The sequence below is a fragment of the Numida meleagris genome, chromosome 2 (genome assembly GCF_002078875.1).
Source record: "Numida meleagris isolate 19003 breed g44 Domestic line chromosome 2, NumMel1.0, whole genome shotgun sequence".
Taxonomy (NCBI): domain Eukaryota; kingdom Metazoa; phylum Chordata; class Aves; order Galliformes; family Numididae; genus Numida; species Numida meleagris.
The window spans coordinates 12473765-12493707 of NC_034410.1; the positions used below are offsets into that span (position 1 = coordinate 12473765).

General features: G+C 37.6%; 1 protein-coding gene across 4 annotated transcripts in view; it reads left to right on the forward strand.

Annotated features, from left to right (window-relative positions):
* The window catches only part of CUL2 (cullin 2), a 51180-nt gene that overhangs the window by 619 nt on the left and 30618 nt on the right, over positions 1 to 19943 (forward strand). For all 4 annotated transcript variants that reach the window (XM_021386838.1, XM_021386839.1, XM_021386837.1 and 1 more), the window contains exons 2-5: positions 2488 to 2626; positions 9277 to 9379; positions 11093 to 11187; positions 18798 to 18903. In XM_021386838.1, the coding sequence (XP_021242513.1) occupies positions 2508 to 2626; positions 9277 to 9379; positions 11093 to 11187; positions 18798 to 18903 (423 nt within the window). In that variant the 5' untranslated portion in view covers positions 2488 to 2507. The remainder of the gene's footprint in view (positions 1 to 2487; positions 2627 to 9276; positions 9380 to 11092; positions 11188 to 18797; positions 18904 to 19943) is intronic.

The window sequence follows — 19943 nt, forward strand, 5'->3', positions numbered from 1 at the left end:
TCCCGGCACGGGCCCTGTCCCGCGGGAGGGCGCGGCGGGGCGCGGGCCGGGCGGCCGACACGGGCGCTTTCTCTTTGGCTTTGGCGCTGTGAGGGACGCGGGGGCGTCCCGCCGGGCCCGCTCCTCGCCCCGCTCCTCCCCGAATGCGGTGGTGTCGGCTGAAAACGCGCGTGTGCTCGTGTCAACAAACGCGTCCGGCGTGACAGCGGGCCGCTGTGAAGAGAGGGGCGAAGGAGGCACCGTCCTTTCGTTATCCTAATGCGTAAATAGGTTTCGCAGCAGCTGCTCACCTTAGGGATTGTCGGACGGGTATGATTTCCCGCCCCCGAATGGTGTAAACCCCGGGGCAGATATTATGCTCTTGTGTAACTTTTACCACCAACGTTGTGTGCATCAGTACAGAGCGTTTGGTGCTCAGTGGTGGTGCGTTTGTGCACCGCCTGCACGGAACCCACAAACCCCCGCCCCTGTGTCCTGCACAAAAAGTTACACTGAGTTTGTTAATGTTTTAAAACCGATTTTACGTTCTTTTTGACTTGAAAGTTGTAGAGATTGCCCAACTCTATCAGCTCTGTCTTAAGCCATTCAGTCTCCAAATGCTTCCGTGCCTACCTGCATGCACAGTGCTTTACATGTTATATGCTTTGGTGATACTAAATACGGTGCTGCAAATTCTCTGTGACATCCAGTGGGGCTGTCTCTTCAGCCTTCCTTCCCCCTCGGCTTGGAATAATTTCTTCTTGGGGTCACCTGAAGGTATTCTTGCATTTTGCAGAAGAATAATATTAAAGCTTTTGTATAAAGACTCTTTCCTTCCTTAGAACTGAGCTTTGCAGTTGTTTACTTTTACCGAGGGTCATGTTTCTTTGAAACACACAACAGTTTCTGTATTTCACCTTAACCTTTTGCGGACATCAATTTGTTTTGTCAGTTCCCATTGATTTTTTGCTGCTGCCACCACGTATGGATTGAAGATGATTTTTTTTATTTCCCAAAGTGGTAATAACTGTTGCAAATGTAACAGTTTATATTTTTAAGCAGAACGGAGAGTATTTATGTATTGCTTATTGATTTTTACTTCTTCTGCTTGAAGAAATGAACCTCTTAAAGCCCAGGCCACATACAATTTCCTTGATGTTATTTGCTGCTCAGTTTCTTTATGAAATCAAAGCAGATGTGGGTAATAAATTGATTACACTTGAAGCGGAAACTGTTGCGTTACAGAGAAAGGAAAGCAACCTTCTGAGGTTCCTGAGTTTATAGCAGTTCAGGAGCCCGATTAACTGGTCAGGGTGCTGTTTTGGAGACATAAGGTATAAAAGTCGCGTTTGACATTATTAGTATTTTTTTCTTTAAATTGAGAAGCTATCTATCCTGCAGTTTGAGAAATAAAGAGCCAGCAGAGTTAAGGGAGTGAGCTGCTTCCATGGGTAGATAACTTTTCAGTCTATCATCTTGTTCTTTCCTTTATAGATGTGTTATGTGCTATAAGTTTATTTGTCAGTAGCTTTCTTCTTTTTTTCTTCTGACTCTGAACATTTGGACAAGTGACAAGTCATCTGTCCGTCTGAATAAAATAGGAATGTTCTTCCTATTCTTAATGTCTGAAGTTGACATCCTTCTGAGCATGATCTGGGTGTGCGTTGTGGCTGGAATGTCACGTCTAGGGTCCCTGCTGGGTTAGGTGCGTGGAACAAAGGCAAACAGAAACACAGAAAGTAGAGGCCTTCATGGTTTTGTTTTCTGTCTTTCTCAGAACATCTTTTCTTGAATTCTTTTACTTTTCTAGTTTTATTTCAGTCACTCATTTTTATTCTTTCAATAGATCTCTTCTAGTATTTTTATATGAATATACTAATGTAACTTCTGTATTTTCAAGCCATGCTTTATATGAAATAACTCACTGCTTGTCCTGCTGCACGGTGCAATAGGCTATACAAGCTGTGCATAATGCGCTGTGTTAAGTGTTTTCTTGGTGTCGCCTTGGTCAGAGCTTTTGCGTTTTGTGGCTTTTTTAATATAACACCAAAAATGTTTTACGAAAGCTTGAGGTGAACATAGGCTACATGCTGACAGCAGTAATTTAAAATAACCAGATCATCTGCTCAGTGTGTTTCTGCTCTGGGTGCTCCCTGCTGCAGCTGAAGCAGCCTTTGTGCAAAAGTGACGGAAGAAAAACTTACAGGAAATTCAGTTTCTTTGTATGATGCTGTTGAATGGGCAGTTTTATAAGGTGAGCGAGGCGTGGTGCTGTTAGGTAGATTGATGTTGTGTTGTGGGTGATTCATGCAACATCAGCATTCCCTTCCATAACATTAAAATAAGAGTTTATGAGCTTGACTGGGGAAGTGGCTGGGCAGGGGAAAGGGATCCTTCTTATTGCTGTGCTGATGTGGTGCAGCGTACAAAGTTTAAATTGAAAAATTCAAATAAAATGTTTTTTTAATGATTGTGCAATGTTGCCTGATATATTTAATTTTTCCACAGATTAACACTAAAACCCCACAATGTCCTTGAAACCACGAGTAGTTGACTTTGATGAAACATGGAACAAACTTCTAACAACAATTAAAGCCGTTGTTATGTTGGATTATGTTGAAAGAGCGACATGGAATGACCGCTTCTCGTATCCTTTAAGTGACAATGTGTTCATATGATGTGTTCGGCACTCAATCGGCCTGTGTTGTGGAACAGCTTCAGTGGTCATGATCAGAAGCACATTCTAAGGTTGTACTTCCTATTAGGCTTATGAGTCAGCAAATATGGCCACAGGGATGGGAAATTCTGCGTACTTGTGAAGTGCTCAATGTGAAACAGTATTAAAAAGTCTGACTTTTACTTGCTTCCAGTAACATCAGTCTTTAGCTTGTGCTAAAGTTGTTCACAAAACTGTTTGCAGATTTCCCCTTTCTGATAATGAGTTCTTCTTGTATGTTCACGTGTGCGTGTGGCGGGGTGAGCACCGAATACAAAACAGAATCCAGATCTCTAAATCTAGGGGATGGTAAGATTGTTTTGGTTCACTTAAACACATCTCCTTCTTCACGCTTTTAAGTATACTGTTGACTACCATATTAGTCATTTCTATAGGCTTTTCTATAAGACTTTTTTTCCTTTTCTACCTCTATTATTGGCTCCCTATTTCCGAACAGTTTAGAGTTGAACATAGCTGCGATCGTAGTCTTGCTGCTCAAGTTACAACGGCACAAATGATGTTATAATGAAAGGTTTTAATTTTACATGTGAAACTGACGTGTAATAAGATTTAAGTTTCAATGAACTTCTTTTTAAAGAAGCAAAGCTGTGCCCTGCATCTATGCATTCATTAGCCTTTACAGCATGGTGAATAGTTAGAGAATTTTTGGAGGCTTTGTAGCTGCTCCCTGGCAATCTGAGTAGGTTTGGTTTGATTATAAGGTGGAAGAATGGTTTAGACTTATTTGTCAATTCCTTAATTCTGGCGAGTGAAATAAGAGTCTCCTGGGAAGACTTATATATGTTATTACAGCACGAGCTTATTCTGTATGCGGGAGCTGGACTCTCTCTTTCTGAACACGTCACCATTTCTCGGAATTGCTTTCCCATTTGCCTGTGATTTTTAGTGTATATCTGTAAGTATATACAAATTCAGTTGCTCCTAGTCTATGTAGAAGATGGTTGCAGAATTGTATGGTGCAATAATCTTTAGAAAGCTCTTTAATTTTAAAGCTTTAAAATTAATTTCTGGGGGCATGACTGTCCACCTTGTCTGAAGACAGCAAACCTTAGACTTTTAGCATTAAGTGTGCATTTCCATGCTTACAAATTGTGCTGTAGTAATTTTTTCTAAGCAGGTTTTAAGAACTGCACATCTCAGTCTTCCACAAGCTGTTAAATTCTGTAGCTTGAGCTAACCATTTTAAAACAGCACCCAAAATGGGTTTAATATTTAAGATAATAGTTGAATGGGATGCTGGCTTGATTCCTCTTTTGTACAGGGTTTCCATGTAAGAAGTTCTAAGTGGGCCAATATACAGTCTGCCATTGATCCTCTTTTGGGATTTACTTCAGTTGACTGAACATCAGGAAGGTAACACTTATGAGTAGCAGACTCAGGAAGCGGGCTTGGAAGAATCATTTGGCATGTAATTCTTAAAACCTTACTTACTGTCATCTCTTAATTATGTTCCTGGGAAGGTGGCATTATTCATGTCTAATTTGGCATGGTTGAGAGCTTTTTGGAGCATTCTTTATGGCGGAATGGCCTGAGGAGCTTCTATGGCTTGTAACTTCCAATGCTAAATTTGTGTTAGTACTTCTTCTGCATTGACCAAGCTGTATGTTTTAACATAAACTGTTCATTGATGATTGAGCAACTAGGTAATACTGGTAGCTCTTCTATACAGCTGGTGTGAAAGCTTTTTCTCGGCTTTTAAGTGTAAAAAGAAAAAAACCTGAGATATTAGTAAGTTTTAAATGGCAGGTCTTCCTAAAACATATCTTGTTCTGAGATAGCTTTTTGCTCTCTGCTGAATTTAATTTAGTTAGAGTAACGTGTTTCTAAGCACGTAGAGGGATTTTAAGATTGATGTATGTATCTATCCTTTTCCAGAGATCTGACTTAAAAACAGAGTGAGGAAACGTTTGTTTACTCTATTTTGCTTGCTGCTTAATGAGCATCATATAAAAATATGACTAATAGGTTTGAACTGTGTGTTAATGAAATTCATGCAGGCTTTTTGATTGATTCTAGCACTGGTTGGTCTGTGTAATTCCTCTGTAGTGAAAACAATGACATGGAAACAAAGGATAAACTGCAGCAAAGAAATGTGATTTCAGTCTGCTGCAGCGTGATTCTAAGTGATTGCTTTCTCATGTGCTGCTTGAGACAGCCGAGGTCAGTTAGTGTGCGCAGACTAACAGTATTTTAGGGCTGTGCAGTCATCTTCTAGAACTAACTCTTGCATTATTACTTTCCAAAAACTTGATGTAAATATAGCGTTTTCTTTGTAAGTCTGCTAATGATTTTATTGTTAAGCATAGCTTATCTTTAAACATAGCTCATAACTTAAATTTGAAATGCTTGAGTGGCAATGAGCTGAGAATCCCAATTGTGTAAAGAGTTAAAGAATCTTCTGGGGAAGATTACTTGAAAGACCATATGTCACTTTATTTAAACTGTGAGTCATCTCGAGCCACCTTTGACCTTCGGGTTTCCTTTCAGGTTCTCTGCTGAAAAAGTGTGTTTCTGGAGTTGTTACCTTGTCCAGTAACTAAGTGATGGTTGCATCTCTCTGCTTGAGATGTTGTTTACAGGAATTTGGTTATTATGTATGCTTAATACAACTTCTAAGGCTTTGCTTCTAACTATGTAGTTGATAAGGGTGTGTTCTTTAAGGTAAGAGACTGCTCAAGCTTGAATAGGGAGTGGTGGTTTATGCCTTTTATAGCTGTACTTTGTTAACTGCTGTCTAGCAATAGGACTTTTTGGGCAGGTAGAACATCAAGATCTTCCCGTATTTGTCTCGATGTTTTTTCAGCTGTAGAACTGGCTGTTGCACCAACCAAATAAATAGGATGATCAATATTTAGGAATGGGGGGGGAGGTGTGCTTGTACTGCAAACAAAAATTTTTTAAGGCCTCTAACGTGACAATCTGCTTCTTCCTGTTTTTCTGTATACTTGCTCTCTCTCACTTAATCTCTTGTTTTACCAGAATCCTGTAGTGAGTCACAAACTTTTGATCTGGACATGTATAATCATGTATCTCTAATACAGGAACCAATCCAAAGGGAAGGAAGAGTAAACAAAGTTGATGTGATTCTGACTGAGTCCTCCAGGGCTACCTGAATTTTGGTAGTCACGTGTGTGCTTTTGCAAAGGAAGATTGAATCACAGAAATTTTCAGTGTGTTCTGCCTTGATCTTCTGTAGATTTGTTCAAAACTGTATGTTAATGTATTGTCGTAATTAGATACTTTATCCACGAGGGCAATAACTGTGAGCATTTGTTGCCTTGACTACTATATTTTCTTGATAATAGTCATTCTTTTTTTCTTTTCCTTCGTTTGAAATTGGTTCAGTTTCCCAATTCCAGGGTAATGCCTCTCTAATAGCCAGAGCTGGAGCACTCACATCGCACAAAGCTTTTGATTTTCTTCTGCTCAACACAGATTGGAGGGCCCTAAGCAGTGGTTTGGCTTCAGCTTCCTTGGACCTTTCTCAGCCTTCCTTACAAGGAACTGAACTGGAAGTACAAATGGCTTTTAGCATTTAAGATAAATTATTGAACAGTAAAGACTCCTTTCTCATCTTCTAAGGGGCGGCAGCACGGAAGAAATATGCTTTTAGTTTATGGAATAAAACATCAGGAATTTTCAGCAGTTCATCCTTTGAATTGCTTTTTTTAATAAGAAATTCACCACATTTTGAACGTTGCACTTCAAATTGGATTCTGACCTGAAAGATACAGTTAGGTAAACAAACTGATACAAACTGAGTAAGAATGTAAATGTTGTGTGGCAAAGCTACTCTGTGATATCTTTTTGAGACTGTTAACTTCTGTGTAGGAATCTGAAGAAACTTATTATGCAGAAAGTAGGAGTCTGTGTTGAGTTTTATGTTTGGCTGGTGCAGGAAGGTGTGTGAGGTGTCTGTGGGAGTGCTTTTGTGACGAAGCTACTGGTTTATTTTCAGCAGGTATGCAAACTGAGTGTCATGTGTCAAGGAAAAGTGGTGGGCTCCATTTTTTCCACTCGTGCTGAAGTTTGACCCTTACCTAGGATAAGGAGAGGCTTATTTGGAAGATGTATGTATTTCATGAAATACAGGTGCTGGTTTTGTTTTTAAATAGGGGTTTTACAACTAAGAAATTTGTTTGCAGCAGTAACAGTCATCTGGATTCCTATCTGAAGGTTGGTGTGCAGAGGCAAGATGAACTCAGATATTTAACTGCTGCTGTTGTCAGATAAGCTGCTGTTACTATTTTGTGCTGTTGTAATGAGGGTTGTGCATTTCCTCTCACTTCAAAGCAAGTTATTCCTGTAGCAGAAATGAGATGCATAACTTTGTTTTGGTGATCTAAATGGGTAGTGTAGTTGTGATTCTAAGGAGAAAAGTCATGTCCTGTTGACTCGTGAGTAGCTTAGGATTTCTAATTCTGCAGTTTACTTCCTCAAATATCTCACTTGCATGAAGAGCTTGCGGTTTGGATGATTCTGAGAATGTGTTCGTCTGCAGATCCTTAGACTGCATTTGTTCAGAGGTGATTTATACGAGCGATTTTTCTATACCAACTAAGTTTAAGAAAACCTCTTGTTCTTTGATGCTAACTTTGTTGTGGTGTTTTATTGGTTACAACTCTGCAAGTTGATGTAGCACAGTGCAGTGAATATTGTGTGTTTTGTTCATGGGGATTTCAATTTAGTACTACTTGACATTATGAGGAGAGTTCTAATAGAGATCTGTAAGGATGAAATAACTTCAGTCAATATCAGACACGAGTTGTTGATTCTCTGAGAGTCTGATTGCCGTGTAAAGGCTTTTTCAATTCAGTTCTACATCGGTATCTTCTCTGTTTTGAGCATTACTTCTTTGTACAAGGGGAGCCATGCTTTTGTGAAAAACTGTGATGAAAGCTTGACACTGTTCTGTAGATTCAGCAAGTGACTTGGCAACCATCCTTATGTTGTTTTCCTTTTTTTAGGCAGGCACGTGCTTTTTTAAGGTAGATTAGAGGAAAGCAGATCTTGTGCTTTCTCTTAGTTGAAGAACTTTAATAATCTAATATAGCTTTATTTCTAATGGGACTGGTTTTATACAGTGCCTAAACTTAATGGCAAAGCATGATTTTATTTTTTGAATCATTCTATTGATTTTTCAGAAGTAGTACATTTCCCAGAGAAATTTCACCTGAAGCTTGATCTAGGACTTGCTTGAGTTCATTGAAAGTTCTTAGCCATGAATGGTTTTCCTGACAAGGTGCTGGAGGAGTATGTGAAGTGACTTTTTTTTTTCCTAGCTTGATACAGCTCTGCAAGGTAATTCAGTTTGAAGTGTTTGCTGCTACCCTTCAAGTGAGGAAGTGTAATGATCGAGTACTGTGTTCAGTTTTGGGCCCCTCTCTACAAGAAAGACATTGAGGCCCTGGAATGTGTCCAGAGAAGGACAATGAAACTGGTGAGGGATCTAGAGCACAAGTTGTAAGAGGAGTGGCTTAGGGAGCTGGGATTGTTCTGTCTGGAGAAGAGGAGGCTCAGAGGTGACGTTATTACACTCTACAACTACCTGAAGTGAGGTTGGGATGAGGAGACGGTTGGCCTCTTCTCCTAGACAACAAACAGGACCCAAGGAAATGGCCCAAGTTGTGCCAGGGGAGATTTAGATTAGATAGAAGGAAAAACGTTTTCTCTCAAAGAAAACGATCAGGCACTGGAATGGCCTGCCCAGGGAGGGGGTGGAGTCACCATCCTTGGCGGTGTTCAAGAGGCATCTGGATGAGGTGATATGAGATGTGATTTAGTAGCTTAGCGGGTAGTAATGGTGCTGGAGGATGATTGGACTAGATGATCTTGTAGGTTCTTTCCAACCGTGTGATTCTATGATTTTGTGTAGCTGTGTGGACTAAACAAGATTACTGAAATGATAATCATAGTTAAATAAACAAAAGGTTTATTGGTCCAAATCACTGTTGCGATGACATAATTTGTAGTGTCCCACAAAATTGTTCTATCTACACAGCTGAGGGGATTATAATAAGGGCAGTAAATTGGTTTGGATCTGAGGGGAAGAAGGAATGGGGCAAGCACACGGATTACAATTTGGCTTCACTTCATGTTTTTCTCTGCTCTGTACTCTTTGTCTAATTAACGCTTCTTTAACAGTTAGACTTTCCTTGATTCAAAATGAGTTTGAATTTCACACTGGCTGCAGACACAGAAGAATTCATTCAGATGAATGTTTACTTTCATTTTCAGATAAATATATATTATTTCTGTATGATAAGTAAGTGGTAGAAGCCGTGTCAACATGAGGCTGTCAGAAGTTCTGGGATCTTAGATTTAACATTCCTTCAGCTTCCGGTACTTAAAATAGAGGTATCAAGAATTGATGCTGTAAACTTAGATTATTTGTGATTCAGGGTTTGCACAAACTCAATAAAATGATCCATTTAATGTTCTGTACTCCATCTTTTACATTCTTTTTTACATAATTAGTAGGGGGAGTTCCTGTAAATCTTAAATTTATGTTCATGAATTCTCATGCTTTAAGCAGATACAAACCTTGACTCAGAGCCCAGGGACATTTATGCTTTGTGTGTGGCCTATCCTGAACCTCTTGGAGAAAGACTTTATACTGAGACAAAAATTTTCTTGGAAAATCATGTACGCCATTTGCACAAGGTAACCCATACAGCTCCTAATGTGTGCCGGCATTCTTGTCTTTTTTTTTTTTACTTCGTGGAAGGTTTTTGTTTTGTTCACACGAAGTTGTGCAGGTTCTTTGAGGCTAAATTAGAGGTGTCAGTGGTCTGGAGAATATGCAGCTTTTAGAGTGAGAGATCTGTCTGCATACGTATGTTTAATGTACTCATTGCTGGCTTGAAAACTAAGTTTGTTCTTCTCTTGTTTGATTATAAACACTGAACAGTTATAGAAATGTCTTTATTTTCCAAATGAGTTGGATGTTATAATTAGCTTTTTGTTAAGTGTAAAACTTCACTCTAATGTCTTGTGGACAGATTGTGTCTATTCTACTGAAGAAAACTTCTAAAATATGTGGGAAATAAAGTAAAAAAAAATAATAATAATTGGGAAGGAGGAAGTAATGACTATTTACTGTGACATATAACAATACTTCTGTATTGCTATAGCTGTAAATTAACTTCTGTGTTATCAGGTAAAAAAACTAAATTTGACAGAATCATGATTGATCACGTTGCATGTATAGGATGGATGAACAGTGTCTCCTTGTACTTCAGCAAAAAGAGGAATAGATTTATACAGACACCAAAGATGCAGCTTATTTAGACAATGAAGAATTGCAAGTTCTGGACAGCACTGCTGAACTTAGGTACATGTATGTTTCACAAGATAGGCTAGGCATCCTAATGGGTAGTTCCACTGGTTGCAAAGAGACTACCTTTGATGCTGTGGTGAATGAATCAGTTCAGAGAACTGGCATGCAGCTCGGTTATTTAGTGAGCTGGATGAGCTCGCTTAGGATAGGCAGGGAGGTGCCAGCTCAATGGAAACTGTGGGACGTAGTAGAAAGCATATATCCACTTCTTAAACTGACTACCCACCATTTGTCTTTGAACTAATTTTGGAAAATCTTTGTGGAATTCCTACTGCAGTGGAAAGCAATCTTGACTTCATCTAGTCTACTAGTTTTTTACATAGTTTTTGCATAGACTTTTTTACTGCTTGAGAGTTGAAAATTGCATGCTCTGGAGATGATTCCTAGGATCTCATCCTCCTTCACAAATCATACTAATTTGCTTAAATGTAAATTGTTGAACATATTCCTTTTGAAATCTGGATATATTTTGAGAACTTCAGTACACCAGCATCTTCTTCGATGATAATTCCAAAAGATTTGTGCCCGGTTTTACAGAACTTACTGTGTGTTTGAGTTTGTGCACACCTGTGTTTTGCTAAACTTTTTTGAATTCCAAGATTATTGGTAAGTATGATGAATTTTCAGGTAACTGTTCAAATGAACACTGTTTTTAAATATTTATAGTGAGGCAACTCTTGTGGTGTGCCACATGGCTGTGTGGGTTTAAAACTGGCCCACTGGCATGCGAGGAAGTGGTTCTGTAGTTATCCACCAGCATGCTGTGAGTGAATGAACTGCGCTTGTTCTGTAGAGGCAGTTGGGAAATTAATGTATGTAGAAATTGTTCTTTTAAAATGCAAAGTAAAACAATTTCTGCTGTTGTAGTTGGCTTATCAAAATTTCATAGTAATACTTGTTAGTTTTCTGGTCATAGCAGCAATGTTATTTTCAGAGAGTGGTTGTTCTAAAGGAGTAATCCTGTTACAACTTTGAAATTATGTGTACTATTTTCTTGCTAACTTCAGGGTTGTGTGCGCACGTTTCTTTCTTCACAGAAAGTTTTGGAATCTGAAGAGCAAGTACTGGTTATGTATCACAGATACTGGGAAGAGTACAGCAAAGGAGCAGACTATATGGACTGTTTATACAGGTAAGCTTTGCAAATGAGCTGTTAAATTTCTGAATTTATTTCTGTGATCTGCTTCTTCAATTGAAGAATGTTTAAGGAGAGCAAGAGTAACTCTATGCCCCATGTCATATTTGGAGAAAATATGGTAGCAGAACAAGGTGGAGGGGAGGGGGGGGAAGAGTAATGCTTCAGTTGGTTTTTCTGTGCCCTGCTCCTTACCACTGAAGTAATTATCCAAGATGATTCCTACCATTTCTGATATAGCCTCCTGTTGTTTCTGATGTGCCGGTGCCAATTATGTGGGTTCTAACCAGCTCTGTAGTGAAGCAGCTTGTAATATTAGGTATTCTTCTACAAGATGGCATTGTACTGAAGTATCCTGTCGAACCATCATGACTGATTTCAAATCTTGGCCATGTACCTCAATAAAAATGTACCTCCCTCTCCTAGGAGAACCTTTCACACAAGGCTCTGTGCTGCTTGGATCCTTTTCAGATGAATGTTTGGACTACAGGGCTCATAGAGGGGTTGGAAATTTCTCTTTGTGCCTTTCTGAAAATTTCAGAAGCTAATAGACTCTATACAGGCAATCAAATTTACTTTTTTTTTTTAAGTGGACTATAGCTAAGTCTGCAAATTAAAATACAACTAGTCCCTGTTGTTTTAGTACTTCTACTGTTGCATGAATTGCAAGTGTTTCTTTGCTACTAGTGATAGCTTAAGCTTGTAAAGCTGACTTCTGCATGATGTGCTAGAATTAAAGCCGTACTGAGGCACTTCTGAATTCCTTAGGGTTTGAATTTGAATTCCGTTCTGGCTGTAGGTTGAACATACTGGTGTTCATGATACGTGTGACACCCAGCAGGTAAATATAACTTTCGAGGCACTGTTAACATTGCACTTAGTAACTTTTAACAGTACAATGTGAGAATTTAAAGAGTTTCAAGGCCTTTGCTACTACGTTAGCAGAAGTGCTTGCGATCTTGTAGAATCTGCTGAATTATCTCTAGTGGACTGGGACTGAAAGTGCTGGAGTCTATCTTAGGTTTGCAGACTTCAGTTTCGTGATGTGCTGCTGACAGAATTAGGTGGTCGATATAGAAAAAAAAAAAATTAATGTGTGTGGATCTCACAGTTCTTCTTTGTGTAACGGTTTCTGAGCTCTTGAGTGCTTTTGGCCTGAAACCAATTAAAATACTTCTCCAGCAGTGTGCACCTGCTTTTTCGTTATATTTTTGAACAAACTAGGTTATTTTTCTCATTTACTATGCATACAAGCCCATCTGTAGGTGTATACGAGGCCAGTAACTGTGTAATTATATTAATATATCAATGGAACCAAGCTTTTAAACTCTGAAATAGTTTATTTCTTGTCAGCTCTGCCCATTCTAACTCTTTGCAAGCACTACTTCATATTTTCATGGTTTGCATAAATGATTTGGGTCCAGAAAAACGACTTGCTAGATATTGTGTTGGAAATAGTTTTAGCTTATAGTGGGATATCTTGTATCTCTTTTCTTTTTGTTGAAATGGAGTTTTGTAGTGTAGTATCTTTTCAAAGTCTCTAAAGGATCTAACTTTGGAAGTATGACATTATCTTCAGTATTAAAATACACATTGTAATGGGAACTAAAAGGCACTTGCGTGAAGGGAAGAAATATTTCAGTGCTTGGTTAGTAGAGTTGTAATGTCTTACATGTATTGGAAGCACTTCATTAATTGTTAATGTCACTTTCATTTTTCTTAAATTAATTTTGAAGAACGTAAATAGATTTTCTGTTTTTATAAACTAGCTGGAGTTGTTTTCTGAGTCGCATTCCTGCTCTCAAGAACTTGCCATAAGTTAGTCAGCTCTGTCTTCATCCCAGGATGAGTGGGAGGGGGGAAAAAAGCACAACAAAGCATTTGTCTGTGCTATCAGTCATATACTTGGTCTCATGTTTCAGCAATGAAAGCTGATTCATCTTTGAAGTTAATAATCTTAATGTTATTTTTTTAAATAGATGCCTTTAAAATTTAAATAGCCTTGCATGTCTACTTCTTAATTCTTCTACCCTGATATTTGTTTAAAGTACTACTAAAATGTGAAATGCTTTCATTTTGAACAAAATTTACAAAATGTAAGGCCAAGTATATGATAGTGCAGACAAGTGCTCTGTTTTGCTTTTTTTCCCCCCTCTCATTCATCCTGGGTGTTTTTTTCCTAAGGAAATGAATTTGGATTGAATTTGATAAACAAAATCCTACACATGCCTGACTTAACCCAAGATGATAAAACCGATGAAATAAAGAGTACTTGATGTTGAATAAACTAGAAAGTTTGTTCTGCTGGGTGTGCTGATAGTCGTGATAGACAAAAGCACTGCTGGATGTTGGAACTGACCTGTGTCATGGTGCTTTGTTTTCACATACAATCATACATGAACAAATTCTGTTCCACGTGGCATTATTTCAAATAACCAAGGGATTTTCTTATACAACAAATTGAATACTATTTAAATATGGTTTTTAAATAACTCAAAATTTTAAATCTGCTCATAATGAAGTGCCAAAGAACCTAATGCAGTTGTAACTTTGTTGTGATTTTTCTTTTTTGCAGCCCTTGTAACAATACCAGCATATAGATCTTGTACTTATTCGTCCTTTTTCATCCTGTTTCTTCACGGAAAGTAATCAGGGAGTCAGACATGATTTGCATTTGGTAAATTGGTGCTAGCTGTTCCTAGGTGCTTACTTTGTTATCTTGTAAGTAGAAAAGACTTTCAGGAATTCTCTGCTATTTTACCTGGGAATGAAGTGTGACTTCTGTGGAGTTCCCTAGTTGCTCAGTATTTTTATTTTATTTTTTCTCTGAAGTCATTACAAGTCCCCAGGTTGCTCTAGACTTCCAGGAATGATGGAGCGTGGTCTTTCAGTGCAACTCCCTGTCTCCCTCACGACTCTTCTGTGCATTCCAGTTTCTGTCACACAGACTTGGTTATGTTCAGCTTATCTTTAAGTCTTTAGCTGGCTTCTTCTTTGCCTTAAAGTGGCTTTGCTTAGTGACTCTCAAACTTCAGTAATAAGCACAACTGTAACAGTTTATATTACATTTCCATCTCAAGAGGTAAAACTTCCCTGAGTGCAACTTAGGTTTTTCTTTTTTTCTTTTAAGTACAGGTCTCACTTAAACATTTCTACTGCTTACTCTGCCACCAGTAGTAGACTTTTTTTTTTTAACAACTCTGTCATGTTACTGCAAATTAAAGAAAAATAAGTGTGTTTCCTTGTAAAAGATTGCCTGAAGATTTTTTTACAGTGTCTTTCAGACTTTGGAGTAGCATGTTAAAAGAAAACTCTGCTGCTGTTTTGACTGGTTGTTGTCTGGACTGACTGCCCAGATGTTACTGGATCTTTGAGACTGTGCCTATTTCAAAGGCAGAAATATAAAGAACAAAATTATTCGGTTTTATACATAACTGCACATGCAAATCATCATAAATATTAATAAAATTGTTTTTATTATAAAATAATGTACCCATTTTCTACTTTACCACGCCTTTACTAAGTGTGTATGCCTATACATTCTGTAGCTTGCTAAGTGGTTTAATTGTAAACAATGGTAGCTTGAAGAAAAACTTGAAAAATTAAATTCTTCTAAAAACAAACTGTAATGTTTAGTTCCAGCTTGTTATGGTTTTAATTGCCTCTTATGTGTTATAACAGTGAATTGTATTGTCATATAAGGTCTTTATCCGTTCTTTATCCATGAATGCTTGCAGTGACCTGTGAAAATTGTTCACGCTCTTGCATTTGATGCCAGTTCCTTAAGACAGTTTCCTTGATGCTTTGTTTATTTCTGTATGCCATTCTTCAAGCCTCAAGTGCTGTTTTTGAGGATCAGTATAGATAGCAATTCTGTAAGTAGCTACTTCTATTTGCCACTTATTGGCAAAAACTATAGGATAGGATTGGTACTTTAAACTGAAAATGGAGAGATCTTGCTAGAACAGCTTTTTTTGTTTTCCCTTGTAATTGAACAATTGATAATTGATCATATGTAGTCTTTCATTGTCAATTAACCTGTTTTTACTTGTATAGATTGTTTTTCTTTGTCCTAAGAGATGCTCCTAAGAGGTCAAAATTTGTAATCAAAAACTGCATCACAGTCTGATTATGTGCGTGGAAGTGGGGGCAAGTTTGAAGGAAAAAACTTGGTTACTCTAAAGTTTCTTCAGCTTTGGAGAGTTTTCAGAAGAGGAAATAATCTGAATAGAAGGTGCTCACCCTTTTTTGCTCAAGGAAGCGTGGTATTTCTAGAAATGTGCTGTACTATGGTGTTATATCATGGGTGGACAAAGACTTACGGTAAAATTTTCAGGATTATGATGGAGAACACAGAAGATAATAAGGAGCTGTCTTGAGACGAATATGGTGTTGGATTTATTACATGCAAGCTAAATTTCATGATGTCTGCCTTGCCAATGCCAATACTTGTTTCTTATCAGAAGTGTGTAATTTGAACCACTAAAACAACAACAACAAAAAAGTTAAAAGAAATAAAATACTTATGCCTAGTCCTTCTGACAAGGCTTTGCAAAGTCTGTATTCCCTACGACATTGTGGCGTACTGTGATGTGAAAACATTGATTTGGGAATGTGGTCACTGAATTTAGAACAGTGATCTATGGTTAGATTGTTGCCCTTAGTTGATCTAAAAATAACACATATGTGAACCCTGCCCTGTAGCTTGGCAGTCTATCCCAACAATTAGCCACCCTTTTAATTGTTAAATTAATATTTGGAATTCATTCTTCTGCTAAAATCCTTATAAAGTAACTTTAAACTTAAAACTAAAGATTATTTTTCCTTAATTTCCAAGTTCCTAATAACTGAAAAGTTCCCCACAAACCTCTGCTTGTGTTTTCCAGACATTTTCCTGACATTAACTGGTAATTTACATGGAGCACTGTCCTACAGTATTCCACTGTCAAAAAGGTGTTAGTTTTGAAAGAATCCTTTAACATTCTTACAGACTTTTTCACCTCTGTCTGGAGTAGAATTTCAGTGGTTGTGTTTTGAGGTTTGGATACTGAAACATATCATTTGTTGACTGAAAGGGAGCAAACCTTAATGTTCTTATCTTGTTTGCCATTTTTCCTGATTAGACAGTAAAGCCTGCACATGTGACTCCCAAACAGCTGGGCCTGAGCTGTAGGATCAATGTTTCATCTGAAAGTTGTCTCAATAGTAGTGTGTGGGAACTGCTGAGTCACAGCCTGAACCACTGATTGAGCACCTGGAGAAAAGACCCAGCCAGCCCTGGGAGCACAGGTGAAGGCAATTCAGGTGACCAGCCAGGCTCCACCCCTCTTAAGCCTCATTTAAGGGCTGACTGCTGCTGAGGAAAGATCTGTATGAAGTATTTCAAGTAGCTACTCAAGGTGAAAAATAGTTTATCACTTCAGTGGAGAAGCTGATGTGAGATTATGCTGTTTGCACATCGTTTTCTTTTATTTGCTTGTGCTGGGTGTTGATGTTAAGGATAGGGGAAGAAGGAAGAAAATATCGGCAAGCTGGTTTTCAGTATTTTTGAGCCAGTGAGAAGAGTAATTCTGCCTGTTTCTTGCCACCTCCTTTTTGCTGAATCAGATAAGTCTGCAAGAAGTGCCTGATCAAGGTTGAACTGATCTGTTTATTTGTGGATGCATTGGTTTTAAAATGGATCACTTGCTCGATCTGAAATTGTTGACAAGATGTACTAGTGGAAGAAAAGAGGTGTGAGTAGGGAGAGCACAAGATTCGATCTTTTAGTTGGAAAAAAGTAGAATGGTAGCTGCTGACTTTCCTAGTGTGAACAAAAAGTCATTGAGGAACTTGGTTACTTACACAAGGCTTTTGTGGACATACAGAACAGCCAGAACACAAGTTTTGTGTGAAATGATGGGGCTGTAGCCTTCCACAGAGATCAGTACTTCAAATTTATGATGATTATTGATGGCAGCAAAGTGATTTATAGTGCTCTGTGGAGTGTGAAAATAGATTAGCCCTCAGTATTTCAGCTTGTCACCATTGTGTTACCACCAGTCCTTATTCTTCATGCTCTGGTATCTTAAGTTATTTCATGTTTGAAGGTTTCCATAGTGTGTTTCTCCTTGTCTTCCTTGCTCGTCATTTACCTTCCTGCCTGAAGTGTTCAGACATCAGTAGTCTGGTACAGCCTCTAAAGTCTGCATCAATTAAAGCACTTAATTAGTCTGGCCCTTTTCCGTGGCTGGAACCAGGCATCCCAAAACTAGTAGTTGTATATGGTACTGTATTTGTTTGAAGTAAACTATACATGTTATAGTAAATCCTAAAACAAAATTAAACATTCATAACATTTATTTATAACTGCTCATGAAATTAATTTACTGATGTTAGTTTTGGATTATGTAGATCCATTCTCATTTGTGTTTACCATATCATTGTAAATACTTCATTTAGACTACTGCTACGTGCTTAAATATGTATGGATTGTGGAACCCACAAAAATTCAAGACATTGAAAGGAGTGTTACTGCAGCATGTATTTCTATGAGAAGTGAATGTGTGTGTCTTAATATTTGAATTGGCCACGCAGTGCCACTGTGAGAAGGATTATGTCTCAAAATGACAGGCTTTTTTTCTCGGCAGATTTTGTTGTTGAGTGCTACTGGAAGGGCTGATGAGATTCCCCTAGAGCGCTTTGAGTTCACCTTTGTCAATGAAATAATTTGAGTTCTGTATACATGTTGACAACATACTTTTGAATACTACCTGGAAAACAAAAACAAATTGAATTAATTTAGCTTGATGGTCTTTCATTCTAGTTTTTTTTCTGCAATGTTCTCCATGTTGCCTTGGCCGAGGCAATGAAATTTTTAATAATTTAGTGTAATTTTCAAGTTATTCTTATAATCAGTTATCCTTAGAATGTAGCTTTTTTGTACGTTCCCTTAGGGGATACTGAAGTTAGCCAGGCTTGCATAAACTGCTTTTTTGTTTTTCCAAAGTAGAAAATGCATTCATAATTTAAATAGCTAATGATTTCTCTGGAGTAGTGGAAACAGTAATAATTGTATAAGTTGCTGTGCCTGAACTACAATATAACAAATAGTATTTTAGACTGAGAGAAATGCAAAATAATTAACAGTATAGGTAGAATATGTGTTTTACTTAAATGAAAGCAATAAAAAAAAACCCTAAAAAAAATCCCCAGATGAAACATTATACTTGAGAACTTACTTCTACATTTAAAAATTACTAAGTTATTATCACTGTAGTATTGGCTGTTCAGAATTTAGCAGTTTTATTTATATGTGAAAATGCAAAATGTCTATTTACTTTGAAAGATTGGATCCTTGGGCAACTGTGTTGGATACCAGGGAAATGCTGACAGTGATGCAGACTGTTGGTCAGTATCTCAGTTATTCCACAGTACTGTTTTATATGGTATAAAGAGCTTCAGTATGAAAGTAGTCTGTATTTTAAGAATTTCGTGCAAGTAGCAGTGGCATTGATTGAAAGTGATTGTCTTTTGTGATGTAAAGATGTGGTGCGGTTCCACATTTATGTTCAAAAATTCTACCTTAATTTTTTGTGTTTTGATTGGAATATCTTTATTTCTACTAGGTACCTCAACACACAGTTTATTAAGAAGAACAAATTGACTGAAGCTGATCTTCAGTATGGTTACGGTGGTGTGGATATGAATGAACCATTGATGGAAATAGGAGAGGTAGGTATTTCAGAAATGAACTCCGTTCTGCTGCACTACACGTTCAGCTTTTCTTCATTTAAATTTTGACTTTTCTGTGTCATGGAACCTGAATAGTCAAGTAGAAGATGTAAGCATTGAACCCTTTTGGAAGTAAGGTTACATTTTGATGTAAAAGAAAAAAGTATTTATTGACCTATGGGGAGAGAAAGCACATGAATACTGTTGGAGAACTTCAGTTTAAAATGTTATAATATATCACTTTTTGAATAAAATGTTTTTTTTTAAAGCGGTGTTACCCTCTAGGAAACATTTTTAAGAAAAAGTACTTTTGTTCTAAGAAACCTTTGAAAAATTACTTCTAGGCTTACATTTTTGATGTTGCAAAGCGTAACAGCTTTTTTACAGCAATACTGTAAGTGTTATTTTCCAGTCCAAGCAGTTCAGCTGTAACAACTCAGATTTTGGAAGACGTGGACATTCTGTGCAATTAAGTATCATGCAAGAAGAGCTTATCTTAAAATAAAAACAAAACAAACAAAACAATGAATGAAAGTAATTGAAGTAAAAACAGATGTGTTGATGTCTACAGTTTGGAGAGATTGAGAGTCATGTTTAAATATCTATAAGACATGTAGTCATTGGCAATAGTACATTCTGATATTCCACCTTGTGCAATTCTGCTCTGCAGAAGGTGAGGAATATGTAGTTTCTGTCATTTCATGGCTACTGTTGCGGCAATGTAGCTATGAAATAAAAGAAAGTGAAATGAAAAGAAAATTTTCCAGTGGGGAAAAGATTTTTTTCAAAACAGAATGGGTTTGTATGTCTTATAAGGAGATTTTGAAAATACCTCTTCAGTCTGAACTGGAACAAAACCACAGTCAAAGACACAGTTGAACAGAAACTTTCCTTTGGAATACTCTGGAATATCTCTGGAATAACTCCTTTGGAATATCTCTTTCCTTTGTATCTGTAACAAATACACAATGGTAGCTAGATAATTTATTTATGGTGGTGGCAGTTTTTTTTTTTCTCTCCACTTTCCTCTCCTGGTTCGG